The sequence below is a fragment of the Numenius arquata genome, chromosome 6 (assembly GCF_964106895.1).
Source record: "Numenius arquata chromosome 6, bNumArq3.hap1.1, whole genome shotgun sequence".
Lineage (NCBI taxonomy): Eukaryota > Metazoa > Chordata > Aves > Charadriiformes > Scolopacidae > Numenius > Numenius arquata.
The window spans coordinates 47,170,019-47,186,992 of NC_133581.1; the positions used below are offsets into that span (position 1 = coordinate 47,170,019).

The following is a 16,974-nucleotide window of genomic DNA, read 5'->3' on the forward strand; positions in this document are numbered from 1 at the left end:
GGGAGAAGCTTTTGATATATCTAAATATACCAAGGAGTAAATATGAGGGAGGGGAAAAAAACTAGCTAAGCTGAAGGGCAATATTCTACAAGAATGAACAGATACAAGCTGGTTATGACTACATATATGCTGGTAATTAGAAGGTGGCTCATTAGAGGGGTGAGGTTCTAGAACAACAGCAATAGTGGGAGCAAAACTGCCTGCATGGTTCTAGGGAAGGGCAGCCTTGGTTTATGAAAGGGATTTTATGATGCAGTTGCCTAGAGTGAGAAAGAACGAGACTTAATGATTCAGGACATGTGTCCCAGTCTTAAACTTCCTATTCAGAATGAGGTATTATAGTTCAATCGGAAGTTATGGAATATCTGAGGAAATTACTTTTGCTCTGGCATAAGTTGTGTGGTAAGTAAACTCTAATGGCACAACGAAAAATTAATCTCATTCATTCGTATGTCCTCTTTGGACATAAACTCTATGAATAAAAACTAAAATCTCTTTATACCTGTATGAAAGAGAACATAATTTCATTTGAGAGCTGAATTATGATGTCCAGAAAAGAGTTAGATATGAACAAGCTTAGGGTGTTTTATATGTATATATATGTAGGTATATGTTGTATATGTGTTCCATGACTTAGTACAGTCTTTTGGCTTGAGAAGGACTGATAGCACTACTTTAGAGCAACACCCTACAGTGTTGTGAAGTGTGCCAAAAATAGCCTGCTTGCAAGGAGCTAGGGCTAGAGATTAGATTGATGCTCTTTCCTGGGCTGCGAAAAAGGATGGCCTCTGAATTTCTGTAAAGCTGGAGGTGTGCTGCTTGTTGAATTCTGGTCTTCCTTCCTATTGCCGAGTGTTTTCTGTGATACAGTACCAAGCATGAGTGTGCCTTTTTCTTGTTTTAATGATACCCACCTTCTGCCCTGGAATAGGATTTCCCAAATTGTTCGCAAGGCAGGCAACTCACTGCTTGGAAAACTTTCCATTACTGAACAAAGCAACCTGTATATAAAATAACTTACAGGTAATGTTTGTAGCTAAAGGATATAAAAATGTGTCTTCCTTAACTCAGAACAGCAGGAATATAGCTGGATAGTGGCTTGCTGTGTTATGTATACTTATACTATTATGTGTACTTAGGGTAACTTGAATATCAGGTCTTTTACATGCAAAATATGAGCCAGGTGCCCTGGCGAGTGGATACAACTAGAGGGACATCTTAAGCTTTCCCACCTTGCAAAGGCAGATGTAAAGGCAATGAGGCTTACTGCTCTCTACCAAGTCTTGACCTGTTGCTTTGGCCCCAGTTCAGGAAAGCACCAAGTTTGCCTGCGAGCAGGTGAGAAGTTCCTTTAACAAGTGTGGGTTTCAGTGTTTTGATGAAACTGAACTAATAACCATTCTGGCTTTGTAAACATTTGTTATTGTAGGGTTATACAGCTGGCTGCTGAACTGCACAGGCTGACTTGATACTATAAACCTGTCTGCGAGTGCTGACAAATGCCTGAATTTTGTTATGGACACTTATTACCTACATTTTACGTATCTTTTAAAATGAGCATAAAGTATCTGAAATGTCAAAACATTCTCACCGAGTAAGAAAATAAAACAACTTCAAAACCCACAGCTTTTTCCACTTTGTGGAGTTACATCTGTTGATGTCTACAAGGACTTCAGTAGACCTGCATGTTTTGTCTTCAGCCTTAGCTTATTCCTGGCTGGGATCTCTTTATGTTTTAACAGAGCGATTGTTTATATATTGTGTTACAGCTGCTCTTCCACTCTTCTTGTGGACTGACTGTATCTAGTGGTTAGGGGTTGGGAACACTGTTTCATACATCACATCCTCTTAACACAGTCTGTATGAGATAAGGCACTGGTGCCCCAAGTCAATAATGGATGTGTCACCTGAGTTATGTTAAAGAGGTTTTAGTCACTTGAGAGTTTACAACCATACTGGTACAAAGGAGGAAGGAGTAAAAATACTCCTAGTCTCTAGGTAGATGCTAATCAAGGCTGTAAGGATGGCAGCAAGGCTGTTTGTGGCATATACGGCATGATGCATTAGTAAATTATTTACTCAGTCTAAAGGTAAAAGTTTATTTGAATATTTATCTGTTATCCATTAAAAGAATGACCTCTGGCAGAGGGCAATATCAATAACTTGGGATAATACCATTTCATCTTCTGCTTGCGGGAGAAATGGCCTTTGTTACCAGTCCTGTAAAAGGGACCAAGGAAGACTAGGCACAAGGGGTGAAAAGTTTACGTGTCTAAAATACGTTTGTTGGATTTTGTGTTTTGTTTTTTTTTTTTCCTTCTCTTCTGTAGGATTTTTAGAGCACCTCAGACGACATCCCAAGTGGATGATTAACTTCACAATGGCAGAACTCACAGTGGAGAACGGTAGCTGTATGGACTGGCAAAAGCGCTGCCTTGCGTTGGAGTCCCAGCTCTTCAAATTCCGCTTGCAGGCAAGCAAGATCCGAGAGCTGTTGGCTGAGAAGGTGAGGCAGTGGTGGCTTCTACTTTGCGCTGAGTTATGGCATGAAAGCAAAAAATCCCCAAATGCTGAGCTACCCAATAAAACTCTTACTTGCAGTGGGAGATCTCTTCCTCAATTACAGTATGTCATTGCACTCTGCTTATCAGTTGAGATACAGAGATGTGCCTGTCAGAGTGATGTAAAGTGGCGTTAGTGAAAATAAGAATTTGGCCTTGTTTACTGGAAAATCACCAATTTGGACCCTACTGGAAAACACTGTACCAACAAGATTCTGGATATCTTGCAGAGCAAAGGTGGCTGTTTTGGATAAGAACAGCCAGATCAGGACTTGTCTGGCAATAGAAAAGCTTATAGGAGTGCGAACTATGGTGTACTGTTAAAAGACTGGACAGGGGTACATGTACTGCCAGAGTGTTACCTCCAGTCCACATTGCATCTCCAGTCAAAACATTCCGGGGATGCTGAAGAGCAGGACTAAGATACTTTGAGATCTGGATGTTAGAAACTTGCATGGCATCTATTGTTTTAGAGGCATCTCCTGCTAAGCTCTTTCAAGTGCAGCAAGTAAACTCATTTGCAATCCTAGGGGAGAGGACTGGCAAAGATTTGAGGGTTTTGTTGTGGGGTTTTTTTGTGGGTTTTTTTGTTTCCATCCTGATGTGGATTTTTGATGGTTTTTTCTTTACCTTAAATTGACTTATTTTTCAATTTGAATTAAAGCTTTTTCACTTACCTCTAACTTGCATAAAATCCAAGTTTGTAGGTTGCTGTGAGGTTCCTTCTTTGTTTCAAAGCGTGGCTTACATTATCACAGTCCAGTCCAAGATTGCTCAGATATTCAATTACTATTGGAAAGTGAGAACAGTTCTTTCAGTCACAGTTTGCTAATGAAGTTGAAATCTTTACAACTGACTGCAGTTTACTCCAAATGCATTTAAGCTGTACGTGATGACAGATATGTTCTAAACTCACTTTTGCTCCATTTTGTATTATGTAACTTTTATATGTATATTCTTGTTTGTTGCTTTTGGATGTAAAAATATCCAAATGACATCTACTTCTGAGTGGAGCAATTTTCATCCTTGGTTTCACTGTAATTACATTTCCACTAACATTGTGCACTGTGTGAGATGTTCATTTTACTCCTCATATTTAAGAAATTGTGCAACTCTCAGTGCCCTCTTCATCTTTTCAAGGTAGCTTCTGAAATGGACCTTAGTGACTACTTGCCTTGGAGAACACTGAAAGTGGTCATACAGTACATTTAGATAAAGGTCCATTAAAGAAATCACCTATAGATGTGGTGCGGGTCTGGTAAAGACAACCAGTACTCATGTGCAATACTCTACATTTGCTGCATTCTCATGTTTCATTAATCCTTGCTTTGAGAAACTTCCTGATTACTCCCACGCCAAACAAAGAAACCTGCCTGTCAGACTCTTTTTGGATAACAGACTTGCCAGAGATCTTTTGACTATTTCTTTAGGGAGGTTTGTGGGCCACGACAGAGAATGAAATTGTCATCTGCTGCAGGGGCCTCAAGGAAGGGGCCTGACTGCCATTAGCCCAACCTTTTAGTCAAAGCGGTTTTCACTTTGTTAAGATTAAGAAGTAGCTTGGTTCAGTGATCAGGTTACTCTGTAACTATGTGTATGGTGCCGTTGTAGGCTTACTTGAAGGGTCAGAGAGCTAGCAGGTTTGCAATTCCCTACTCTGAATGTCATGTGGGAAGGGGAGAGCCTCAGGGACTGTGGGCCAGCTTCAGCAGTCTCTCCTGATGCTGGTGGACTTGAGGCACCAGAGCAGTTGCTCAGCACACAGTGCTCATGCTGAGCACTGCCGTTAGGAAGTGTCCTGTGCCTCAGGATCCTGACTGCTCTGCAACGATCTTCTCTGAGACCCTCCTTCCCTCCTCGGTTGCCATAGGGCTCCCCAGCAGTCACAGCACCTGGGGCTCCTGGCCACACTGCATCCTTCTCCCACTCTGATGGGCAGTGATGCAGAAATGAAGGAGGCACATGGTTTATGCATAGTGATGCCAACTCCAGTTCTGTCTGTGAGAATGAAGAGATTCAGACTTATTTGAAAGAGTACTGCATTTTCAGGGTTTTTGGAGGGTGGGGGAGAAGAGCCTGAAAAATGTGGAGTGGGCACAGTTTAAAGCTGTGTTGCCAACTTGTGGTGAGTATTACCCCTGAGATCCTCTAATATGGTTTGCAGCAACACAAGAATTAGTTTTGGGGGAGGGGAAAAAATGGTTTTGCCAGTGAAAGTGAAGAACAATGTTATAAGCAGTGTGATGCTTACCAGCCAGGTTGTCTCAGGGGTCTGGAAGCTACTGACTGAAAGGCTTGAAAACCCGATCCCCCATATTTTAAATCAGTCTTTGTAACCAATTTTATGATTTTAAGGCACATTTTACTATTTTAACTCGCAAAAAAAACCCCACCCAACCACTCATGCCTGGCATTGGCAGCACAATGTGCACTTAACAGCTTAAATACTTCAGATTTTTAAAATCCGCTTAGATTGAATAATCTAGATCGCAGTTCAGAACATGAGGAATTTAAAACCCAACAGTTTAACTGCCAGTGCCCTAGTTCACATGGTGTGAACTTCCATGTTGATAGCTCAGTCTCAGCTATCTAGCGGCACTGCCCAAGCTGTGCAGAGCCTGGCTGCAGGTCAGCGTGGCAGAGGAACCCCAGCCCTGGCCTCCAAGACAAAGCTCTGCCATCCTGCTGGACCCCCATAGGGCACAAGACCCCTGGGTCTTGCCTTGTTGTGGACATCAGCAGGGATCTGGTCTCTTTGGAAACAGGCAATTGTTTGCACTCTGACTTTCTTGTACACATACAAAGAATGGGGTACTCCTCTGTTGGTGAGCGACATTGCAGGCTGTTTCCTTGGCAGCAAGATGACCTGGTTAGGAGTGAGCTCTGTAAGAGAACAGGAGGAAAATGAGGCTAAGACATGCAGGAACTTTTTTCCACTCAATTTTATTTAGCGCGTTCTGAGCCATCAGGAGAGGGAAAGGCTTTGTGAATGGTGATAGGAGGATCTTTTGCAGCTTTTAGAAGGGCCATCTGGGTAGCTTTTAACCTGCCTCTGTCTTATTTCAATAAACAATGACACTTGGAAAAAGCCTCTTTTGTCTCATGCAAGCATGGCGGTACAACTGGGCCTGTTTCTCTCCATACAAGCTGTCTGGGCTAATGTTGGGGAGAAGTTACTTGAATTTGGCTTCATTGCTAAGTTGTTTTTTTTTTTTATGTGACCTGGGTCAAGTTGCTTAGTAGCATTTGTCAAATTATAAAGCATTTTGTATGAAAGGACCCATGTAAATACCAAGCATTATTATTAATTCATTGAGGGATTTGAAAGAGCCTGAAAAGCATGAATGTATTAAATCTGAATGTGCTTCAGTGAGACAGCTGACACTGGGGATGGGTGAAGTAATCATTTTGTGTACATGAGAAGCACAGCAGTTATTTAACAGTTCATAGTAGGACAACCCAACAATATCGTACAGGAAGTTAAGAAAAGTACAAGTTCATTTAAGGCTACAGAGGGAATTAGGGTGACAAAAGTAATTGATTTGACTGGAACTTAGCCAGGTCACCCTGCTTGCCCAAGAAGTTTCATAACTCTTTAGTGATCAGGAATGGTCCCAACATACATTCGCTGTCCTGATGAGGAACCAGGACCGCTTTGCGAAGCAAACCATCATGAAGCTGGGACAAGAAGAAGTTTTTCACGCAGAGTAGTGCTGTCTTCTTAAAATAACCTGAGTCTTTAATGGAGATTGCCCACCTTGTGGAGGATTGAATTATTAGTCTAAGAGGGTCACCTTTGGGAAAAGGCCCTGAAGTCTGTGCTGTGAATATAGACCCTGTCAATTCATCAGAAAACTAGCAGAGGATATTGATGCTGAAGCTACTGGCATAAATAGTCTTTGTTCCACAAGGTGTATTATGTCTCCAGTTAGCATCTGTCTTTCACCAATATATTTTGCTGCTACCTGTTTGTGGTGATGACTATCCACAGACTAATAGATAAATGCATGGATAGGTCACTGTTCCTAATGGACACAGACCCATGTTGTAACCCAGACCACTGCTATCATCATTATGTTGCCTTGAGCTCAGCCTCTACCAAGACTCTCAGAGGCTGGGTCTTTGGTCAGAGGACCTTTGGCCGTCTGTGCAATCTTCTGTAGCATCTCTCTGTTCCTCTGCCAAAGAAATGTCCTTAATTTAGTTATTAAGCTCCATGAACTGTGATATCCTTGATTGCTTGACGGAAAAAACAAACCTGAGGGGTACCATGCTGAATGTGGCATTTTCTCATCTTTGTGGTTTGAATTGGTTATGGCATGGCTTTTTTAGTTATATGGCCATTGAGGTGTCTACACTTATGTACCTTTCTGATATGTTTGTCAGTGGGTATCAGTCTGCTCTTATGATCAATGTGTATGTATGAAATGGGGAGTTGTCTTGTTGTCATCTGAAGGAAGGGAAATGGAAACACAACAATGCTGACATCACCATTCTGCGTGATCAGCCCAAGAGGAATAAGTCCCTTTTTCGGAAGTATTGGTTTGGTCCTAATAGTGACCAACCTGAATACTTGGCTCCAGGGCTTTATCAAGAATCATAAAACGCATTGGAGAGAGGAGGAGCTCAGTTTCCCTTATAGTTTGTTTTCTGGTTTGTTTTCTGCTTGAAGCATGATTCTTTTAATCTTCTGGAGCTGCTTCTATGTCATTCCTTCATTAGTAAAGCACAAGTAAACGCTGGAAACTCTATGAAGCATTCCTCAAATTTTGCAGCTTAGTGGAAGAAACTTAGTGTCACTGTCTTTATATTACTGCACTTAAATCTGAGACCCATTGAAGCAGGGCACATGGTAGAAGATGACCTTGTAAGCACTGGATGAGATCCTAAATTGCTATTACAAAAAAAAAAAAAGAGGAAAAAAAAAAAAAGCTGGGCTCTGGTGGTAAGTTATTAGAGGAACCCCAGGTACATCTGCATTTCACTGAGAAGGAAGTGATATATAGTGATATATATACATTTAGAGTAAAATTCTATTCAGTGTCCTTAGACTTCACTAGTAGCAATGCTTAGATAAAGAATCACAGAATTGTCGGTTTGCAAAGCTCTTTAAAATGAAAAGAAGCATAGGAAAATTAAGATGATTGTTAATCTTGTCAGTTATTAGTATGTGATGCTTTTGAAGCCAAAACAAAGTATTCATTGGTTATAATGTGGCATCGTAGAGAACCTGCTGTGAGCTTTCCAAGATGTGTTCAGTTTTATTTACCATTGTTAAGGAATCCTAGCTGAAATAAAAACAGGAAAGAATGGCGTGCTGTAGACAGGCTTCTTGCAGGGACAGCCCATGGTGTGTAAATTGTAGAGATGGGGTCAAGACTTTGGGACTATTCCCTTGACCCGTGTAATTAATGATGAAGCTTACTAATGAGAAAACAGTTCCGGTAAATTCAAAGTAGGGCAAAAGACTGGAAAAGGTCAAAGGCTTTTTTCTTTTTTTTCCCTGATCAAAGCTGTCCAGTTAACCCAAAAGATGCCAAAAATCTGTAGACTTGCACAAGGAATGGAAGATTCCTGGGTAAAACAGGTGAATTTCCAGGTGATATTAATGTTTTTTCTTGCTTTTCCCCTCTTCCCTCCTTCTCTTCTGGCTCTGAAGATGCAGGAATTGGAACAGAGAGTGATAGAAGCAGAGCAAAGAGCTGAGGATGCAGAGAAACAGGTAAGAGATTCTCTTATGGTTGCTCTGGTACAAGCCAAGAAGGAACTTACTCTACATACCTTCCAGGCTGGCATACAGACAGCACTCTACAGTGCTGTGCTTCACTAGGGAAACATTGATTTACAGTGGTGGATGGATTTTCTGGTCTACTTCCCAGCCTTTGAGTCTGAGCTACGAACAGGTGCCTAAATAGGTTCAACCCTAAATGAAAACCAGCCCCTTCTGTCTGCCTCTCAGCTTCACAGCCTTTACCCCCTCATCCATGATATCATGCTTAGTTATGGAAAAGGAAGGGGATGTTGTACCTCGGGATTAAAATGCAGAGATAGAGCAGGCTGGCAGGTCCTCAGTAAACAAATATTTAAGAGTACTGGTAAGGACTTCTCTATGGGTAGAGAAGGTCTGATAAAGAAGTAAGGATGTGCCTGCAAAACCTATCAGTTGTTTTGGACTTCCTTTTTAGTAGTTACTGCTCTGGCTTGGGAGCCCATGGGGAAAAGCAGTAAGAGCTGGATTCATTGCATATTACTGTAACCATCTAAAAAATTAGACATATTGTCCAAGCTAGTCCTTCTATCCTTCTTGAATAATGGAGAAGGGAGGAGAGAGAGAGAGAAACTTCAGCTTGTGAACAGGCTATAAGGAATAATGGACCTTTGTCTGCACTGTAGGGAGTATTACGTAAAAAAAGGGCCAAATGATCTGAGCTCCTGCATCACTGCAGACCACTGCTGAGGGGAAGGTTTGAAGTGAATCAGCTCCCTCCAGCTGGACAAGAGCTGCAGGACTGAGCATTGAGTCAGAGATTAAAGCGCAGAACTAAGAGCCATGCAAGATGGCCAAGAATGGCTGTCAAAGAGGAATTCAGTAGTGAAGGACTGAATAGGTAGTGTTATAATAGTGTTATTCCAGAGCACTGGAACAGGCTGCCCAGGGAGGTTGTGGAGTCCCCTTCTTTGGAGATTTTCAAGACCCGCCTGGATGCAGTCCTGAGTAATATGCTCTGACATGCTCTGGGCAATCCTGCTTCGGCAGGGGAGTTGGACTAGATGATCTTTATGGTCCCTTCCAACTCTAAAAAATTCAGTGAAATAAGCACTGGGAAACTATTGCCTAGGAATCAAGAGCTTGAAGCACCCAGTAAGGTATTCTGTCTGCAGAATGTACTGTTCCATGCCAGTTTGATATTGACGTCAAGATTTTTGTCTGACCAGCTTAAATATAGGAAAGATGCTATGTCTAGTCATCATGCTGTTAGTCTCTGTGCTAGATCAGCAATTGCCAAGCAAGAACAAGAGTTGTTCTTGAGAGTGGTATCAATAAGTCCACATCCAACCAAGACAGGCAAAGGTCACTGTGTCACTGTGACAGCACCAGCAGGAAATATATTTATTGCCACAGGCAAATGAAGGGGGTTTCATACTAGCAGATACCTCAATCGTAGTAGTAGAGTATCTATGAATATGGTAAGATGCAATGACAGTAAGGGAGCAGATGGAGACCAAGTCAAATCCAGGTCAGAGAATGGGCAAGAAATGGAGAACTTGGCTGGGAAGGTATAGGAGAAATGAGGGTTGCCTTCACTCACCTGCCACCAGCAGTTCTGCAGCCATCCTAAAGACTAGCCACCCTCAAAGTTGTATGGTTTACCTTTCCAGCAGCACTATCCATATCCAGAGATAAGTGTTCCTGAAGAAATACTCATTGCTGCCTCACAGCCTGGAGAAGTGACAGCATAAGGAGTAGGACCCTTCCCTCCCACTAGCAAGTATATTTGCTGTGAATAAGAAGCAGCTGACAAATGAGAGGGCTCCACATCAAGTGTAAAATCCCTTGTTATCTTTCTCTCCAGGAGTCTGGGGGTTGTATTTGTTAATTCAATGGGCTCCCTGTAGCTGCCAACCTCAATTAAGGAAATCACATGTTTGCAGTCCCCTCTCTGAGCCTCTAGTACAGAGTCAGCATTTAGGCATCAGACAGAAAGGAGGGGCCATTTCGTTTTACTATAAGCACCCTAAACTCTAATGAAAACACATCCGACTCAGCAGGCTTAGTTTTCTGGCTTGGATGCTGGGCGCCTACCTTTCTGATTCAGTATGAGGAAGAGGCAGTTTGCTTCTCTGCCTAATGCAGGCAGACAGGAGGACAAAACACAGCTTCTGCAAGTATGAAGTATAGGCTGCTCACCAGAGCATGAGTAACTCTCTTGCACAGGCTCTGTGAAGTGCTCAGATCATTGTCTGCATTCTGCCTTCCAGGTTCCAAACTCATGCAAAATTAATGGTATCTGGAGTTGGTTTCTTTGCAGATTTAGTGTCTCTGAGATGTGTTGGAACCAGATATTTTTCCCATCATCAAATGCTGCAACTAGCAGGTTTGAGTTAAGTCAGCGGAATTCTGTTCACTTTTAGAAATGAAATCTTACAATCCATTGCAATAGGATGAGGTAATAATAAAACAGACTGGCATATCGAGAGACATAGGCCTTGAAGAAAGCAAAGAGGTTTTAAAAATTTGCTAAAAACCTGAAAGGTTTCAGCAGCAGCTAGATTTTGCTGCATTGAACCTTTGTCTGTAGTGAGGGAGCATTACATTGGTGCTTCTCCTGCTGAGATGAACAAATGTTGGCACAGGCAGGAGCTCAAAGATAGGCAAAGCTTCTGAAATATCTAACATGGTAACTCCTTAGCTGGTCTGGAGAAAACACCTGTCAGACAGCCAGAAGTTGCCAGAACATTGTCTAAGCTAAGGGGATAGGAGAAAGAAGGGACTCTGTAGTACATTTCCCTGTAGAAATCTTGACCTGAAGCAAATGGCCAGAGTTTTGTGGTGTATGCCTTGATAGCGAATGGGGCAAAAAACTGACCATCGTATTGCATAGGAGGAAAACGTGCTGTACCTTGCCCAGGTGTCTGTGTAGACTCTAGTTCCTGTATGGTCTCTTTTACTAATAGTGTGCAAATATTTCACAATTCAAAATGTGTTTATCTGTTCATGGTGCAGTTTGCATCTGTTACTGCTTCAGCATTACAAATGAATGGACAATGTTCTTTTTACATATGTGGATATAAACCAAGTATGACTTGAAGGTTGGGATTTTTTTCTTCCTTTCCCAACTTCAAAAATATGGAACCTACAAATACTCTGTTAGGGTCTTACCACTAAACAAGCAGGTCCTTCATTTACATTATTTTGGGTTTTATTATCTTCTTCTGATTCTTCTTACAGGTCAGAGTTATGGAAGAGAAGATAAAACTAGCCAACGTGAAGACCAGTGAGTCAGACAGCACTCTGCACAGGAAATACCAAGAGTTGATGGGCACAGTGCAAGGAAAAGAAGATCTGATCAACAGATTGGAGACGCAGCTAGCAAAACAGGTAAAGATATTTTCTGCAGGGAGACCTGTAGCTTTCATGAGTTGGGGGGACTCTGTAATGTATGTTTCAAAGGTACGGACTTTGTCTCCTTTACATATTAGCCTCTCAGTTGCCTTCAGGTCAGCTGTAAAATGATGCCCTGCTCAGTGCAAGATCCTCCATCCTTTCTCTTTTCAGACAAAAGCATGCATTCAGTCTCAGTAGCCCTTGTCTTCATTATAGGAGACTGGTCAATGTCATAGAAAGGACTTCCTTATGTCCTTAAAGGACTTCCTTATGTTAGTGCTGAGTTGAGACCCTAAATTGTAATGCTAGAGTCATCATAGTATTTCTCTGGCTTCCTGGCATAGAGATTCTCTCCAAAATCATTATGTAGCCCATCTCTGATTTGGCATATGCTGCTTCTTGGGAAGTGACTTTTTCCAGTCTTTAGCAACCTTTTAGCATAGTTCATCTCATGTCAGATGCCCTCATAAAAGAGCAGCTGTTTCCCAGTATGGATACTTCTTAGTCTCTTCCATTCACAGGTGGTGGAAGGAAGGAGCTACATCTACAGCAGGGCTTGTATTTTGGCTCTAGTAAAGGCCTTGTGTTGTGGTCTTTATAGCACAAGCAATGAGGTATTCTTATATGTTGCTAAGTAAATACTTTTAAAATAAAAATAGCTCATTAGAATTGTACATAAAAAAATACTTTGTCATTTGAGTCACATTTTATATTTAACTAATCGTCACCTATTTCAAGGGCAAAATAGATTGATAAGCTGCCTGAACTTACTCAGACCAAGTGTAGTGTAGAGGTCTGGCATCAGGTCTTTGTAATATTTTGGGTTTCATGTAACTTCCCCAGGCCAGCTTGCTCAGGCAGAACGTAGATGAATTTTCTGCATTTTGGAGGAGACAGAAGGTTTTCAGAAGGAGCTACAATAGTTATCAAGGTCTAGAGCAGCTCTTGCAACGAAAGATGGAAGAAATTCTGATTTACCCAGAAATGCAAGGTGTGATTTGATTAAAATCAACAAACATAAGCGAGAATGTTCTGTTAGTAGAAATCTTCTTATTCTAGCAATAAGAGGCAAAATGAGCTTCTAGAAATGAAAGCTGAAGCTTAAGAATTTCAAACAAGAAACACTTTATCAGGTCATCAGTTCAGTTTCAGAATGGTATGGGACAGTGGCAGTGCCAGAAGGCCACTAAGGGTTCCTGTAAGGCATCCCGTTTCTTTTCGCTGGAATGGGGAGAGCTGTGGCATTCAGAGTGTTAATAAGAGAAGACTGAGGTCATGTCTGGACCACACAATAGCATAGGACAAAGAATCTCTAACTGCTTCTGGATCTTAAAGCACAATAACAGCATCTATGGGTGCTGTGCCTGAGTGAATTGGCTCTGCTTAGAGGCAGGGCTTTCTAAGCTCTGTGACAATGCTGTTGACATGTCACTAGTCTACTTTATGACGCTAAATAAAATCTTGGCATTGCACTTTACCATGTAGCATAGCAGTGTTCTGAATCTTTTACCTCTTGGTCCCTGATCTGAGACAAGTCCAGGTCATTAGGGATTCAGAGGCATTACCCACATGATGGATGTTCAGAGGACTATGATAGATTCACTATATGTACCAGATCATTTCAGACCAGTAGGCATGTCTAATATTCTGACTGCAGCAAAGGCCAGTACCTGATGATTAGGAATGCGCACAGCCGTATTCAGGGAGAAAAACTAAATAAATCCTCCTATTAAAGCATCAGATTTGATCACTTTTATTTCATTATGCTCAGCTACAAATGTTACTGCTACCCATAATGTTGCCAAGGTCTATTTTAAAGTCAGCAGACATATTTGAATAAGAGCTTTTAAATGTGGAACTGTAGTGATGAATAGCATGTGGTGATTAAAAGCAATGTGAAGATGTGGGGAATTTCCTGCAGACTATTGTGCATTTATATGGTATTCATTAAGTGAACTTATACTCTTCAGTGTGAAAAATTTAAAAGGGGAGGGTATTTGTTCACATCAGGAAAAAAATATCTGGCAGGGAAACCACCAGCTGCTACCAGAAGGTATTACCTTTGTCCATTTAATTAGAGACACCGGGGCTGAATGTGCTGTACACAGTATATTTCCCCTCCCTCCATCCCTTATTCCTGCAGCTGACTTCTCCTTGTAGTTGTTTTGATCATTTTGTGGATAGGAGACCTTTCAGTGACATCATGGCTTCTGAGGAAGCCACGCAGGAGATGAACAGAAGGCTTCAGGTGATCGTAGTATCAATCTAGCATCTTTCAAAGGAAATTTCCAGAAAAGGAAAAACCTGCAGCTGAGAAAACACAGGTGCAAAAACGATGTTGTAGCAATATTGCTTAAGCAGATACCAGGGGAAAAATGTTCATTGTGCAAATCAACAGTATTCCCATAACACTTTTGTGTGGACTAGAACCTGTTTTAATGGCTATGTAAGCATACAACCACTTACGCCATCTGAAAACCTCCTAGCAGGTCTTAGCATTTCAAGGTGAAGTTTTGGAGCTTTTTTTATCCTGAGTTTGCTGTCTTTTTTTTTGATTTATTTACTTTCTCAATGAGAATATTGTGTGTGTTAAATACATTGTTGATAATAGTTTCCATCTCATGCATCTTTAAAGTCTATACACCTGTGCTTGCAGCAGTTGAATCCTTTTTGCTTAGAAGAATTACACTGTTTTATACATCACTTACAGGCACTGCTTAATTCTTATTAACTTCAGCCAACTATATGGTGGGGGGGCGCTGGGGGAACACTACAGATGCTCAATAGCAACATTGCAAAACCATCTAAAACAGGAAAAGTTGCAGACGCAAAAGAAACTGCGGTAGGTGGGCAATCATTACCTGGGCTGGACTCTGCTATTCCACAACAACCTCTTGAAACAACTGTCTGAATTTGGCTCCAGGGAGCATGTAAGACAACTTAGAGCTTGATTTTTCAGAGGCCAGCTAAATAATAATATCCAAATAGCGGTCTTAAATCTTATGTCTGGAATGGAAGTTTCAGTGTTTAAGTCACTCCTGATGCAGTAACTTACTGAGAACAGTTAGTTGTACTCTCCTAATGCATCTAATCTTTTTTTTTTGTCACAGAAACAGTTGAGGACTGAGGAAGCTAAAATTGTTCAAGAGAAAGCTGCCAAGATCAAAGAGTGGGTAACATTTAAGCTGAGAGAGGTGAGTCTTTAGCTTGCTGCCAGGTTTCAAGGCCTAGGACTAGGTACAGTGGCTGCATTGCCAATGGGCTCCTGCGTAGGACAATAGTCTGAGGACAGTCAGTCTGCCACAGGGGCTTTCTGCTTGTTTGGCCTTACACACGCTCAGTTGCAGAGCCAGGGACATCCCTCTTACTGAGGGCTGTTTACTGCTTTGGGCAAATGATAAATGACTGTGAAATCACTAATGCCCAAAAGCAGTCTCTGAAGAAGATTTACTAGTCACAAGTGGCTTTTACCTACCTTTCGCCTGCCTCTCCCTTTTTTCTCTGGCTGTGGTTTGTCCCTTTTTCTGACAAAGCAGCTGTGACACAATAACATGTCTCTGACTAATGCTGTTTTCCTACTGCCCGACATTTTCTCATGTCTAACCTCTCCTTCCTATCCGTCCTGTGGGCTTATTCCTCTATTTGGGCCTGATTCAATACACTCTAGAAAAACTGAGACGGCATGCAGTTTTAAAAATGCATTAATAGTTTACAGCTGGGATTGGGGCTGTCTAGTCTTTCCTTTTTATTCCAAGTTAAAGCTATAGATTTCCCAGCTTATGCCAGAAAGGAGATTTGTTGGAGTTGGAAGAAGCAGTCTTTGTGGGCAGTAATTGTGTTATGATGTGACTTTGTAATCTCATTAGCTTGTCTAGACAATTCACTGAGCTGCTATGCTGCTTCTCTTTCATTTTCCTATGTGAGATAACTTAAGGTGCATCTACATCACTGACTGGGGCAGCACAAAGGAGGAAGCACAGAGATTGACTTGGTGTGACCTGCTGTGAATCCAGGACCGTACATTCAAGTTATGTCTTTACTGGCAATGAAGTTCGTGCCAGATGCTGATTCTAGGTGCATACTATGCACAAGTGGACCACTGCTAACTGAAGGACTTTGCATCTGTGTTGCAAATGGCTGTCTCCAAACAGCACCACGAATGCAATTTCAGCTTTGATTCTGTCAAAAGGGAAGCCGCTTTGGGTGTACCACTGCTACCCTTAATAATGTATGCTGAGGCACTTCAAGCAAAGACATGGCAAATTTGCAAAGAATCACTAGTGCACAAATTGCAAATGTAAATGCAGCCTTAATGTTTTGGTCACCTGGATCCAGGGGATCTCCTTTTACCACATACAGGGTGAGAGGGAAAAATGCTCCTCCTGCGTAATAGGTTTTTTATTGTCTCTTTCATGATGGTTATTTCTGGAACAGGAGTAAATGATAAACAATAGCAGGGAAGGAAATAAAAAGACCTATTTTAAGAATGTGAATAGTATATACAGAGGCTATTTGAGAAAACCCAGCGAAGTGTTTAAGTGGGTTGTCCAGTGGAGCTGCTGAGAAGGAGGACTTCAAGGTGACTTGCCCATCCTTTTTTCCTTTTCTTGTTCAAACACTTGAATGTAATAAAGATGAAGACATGTTCTGTATAGTGGAACACATACAGAGTTTTGCATTATTTTTTGGTTTTTATTATTGTTATTTCATAGCTTGAGCTAGAAAATTACCACCTGAAAAACTGTAATCGGAGGCTGACGGAGCAAATTGAAGCCCTTCAGGATACATTGCAAGGTAAATGTGTTCACCTGGCATTGTAGCCTAGTAACCACCACAAGAGTGGAAGTCGGCATTCCTGGGTTGTATTCTTAACTTTGTCAGAAATGAGCACTTGTGACAGTGAGCAAGCAATAGAATTGCTCTGTTCCTCAGTGAGTTTATTTTTAAGACAGGAATAACATTGCTTACCTGCCTTAATCTCTTATTTGGTTTCCCATCAGTGACTGAACACAGACACCCTTTTTTTTTTTTTTCTTCAGAGTCTACTTTTGCCATTAAAATAAGCCACTGAGTTCCTGAATTAGAAGCACTCATTGAAATACATAGAAAAACTCTACATTCACTTCAATGGTGCAGGGTAGAAGTCCCTGAGGTATTTCACTTTACCTCCACATGTGAATTATCTGCACAGAACCTCTGCTGGCACGTGAACCGAGTAACTGAGGACTGAATGGGCCAAGGCAGAAGCCCTCTGATCTGCCTTTAGAACCTGGTTTCCTCTGTGCTATCAGGCTGGGTTGGAGAAAG

At 41.6% G+C, this 16,974-nt stretch overlaps 1 protein-coding gene across 1 annotated transcript in view; it reads left to right on the forward strand.

The window, feature by feature from the left end:
* The first annotated feature begins 2,365 nt into the window (after window positions 1-2,365).
* Window positions 2,366-16,974, forward strand: part of PLEKHH1 (pleckstrin homology, MyTH4 and FERM domain containing H1) — a 44,678-nt gene continuing 30,069 nt past the window's right edge. The window contains exons 1-5 of the mRNA XM_074148941.1: window positions 2,366-2,506; window positions 8,221-8,283; window positions 11,512-11,661; window positions 14,778-14,861; window positions 16,380-16,461. Coding sequence (XP_074005042.1) covers window positions 2,366-2,506; window positions 8,221-8,283; window positions 11,512-11,661; window positions 14,778-14,861; window positions 16,380-16,461 — 520 coding nt within the window. The remainder of the gene's footprint in view (window positions 2,507-8,220; window positions 8,284-11,511; window positions 11,662-14,777; window positions 14,862-16,379; window positions 16,462-16,974) is intronic.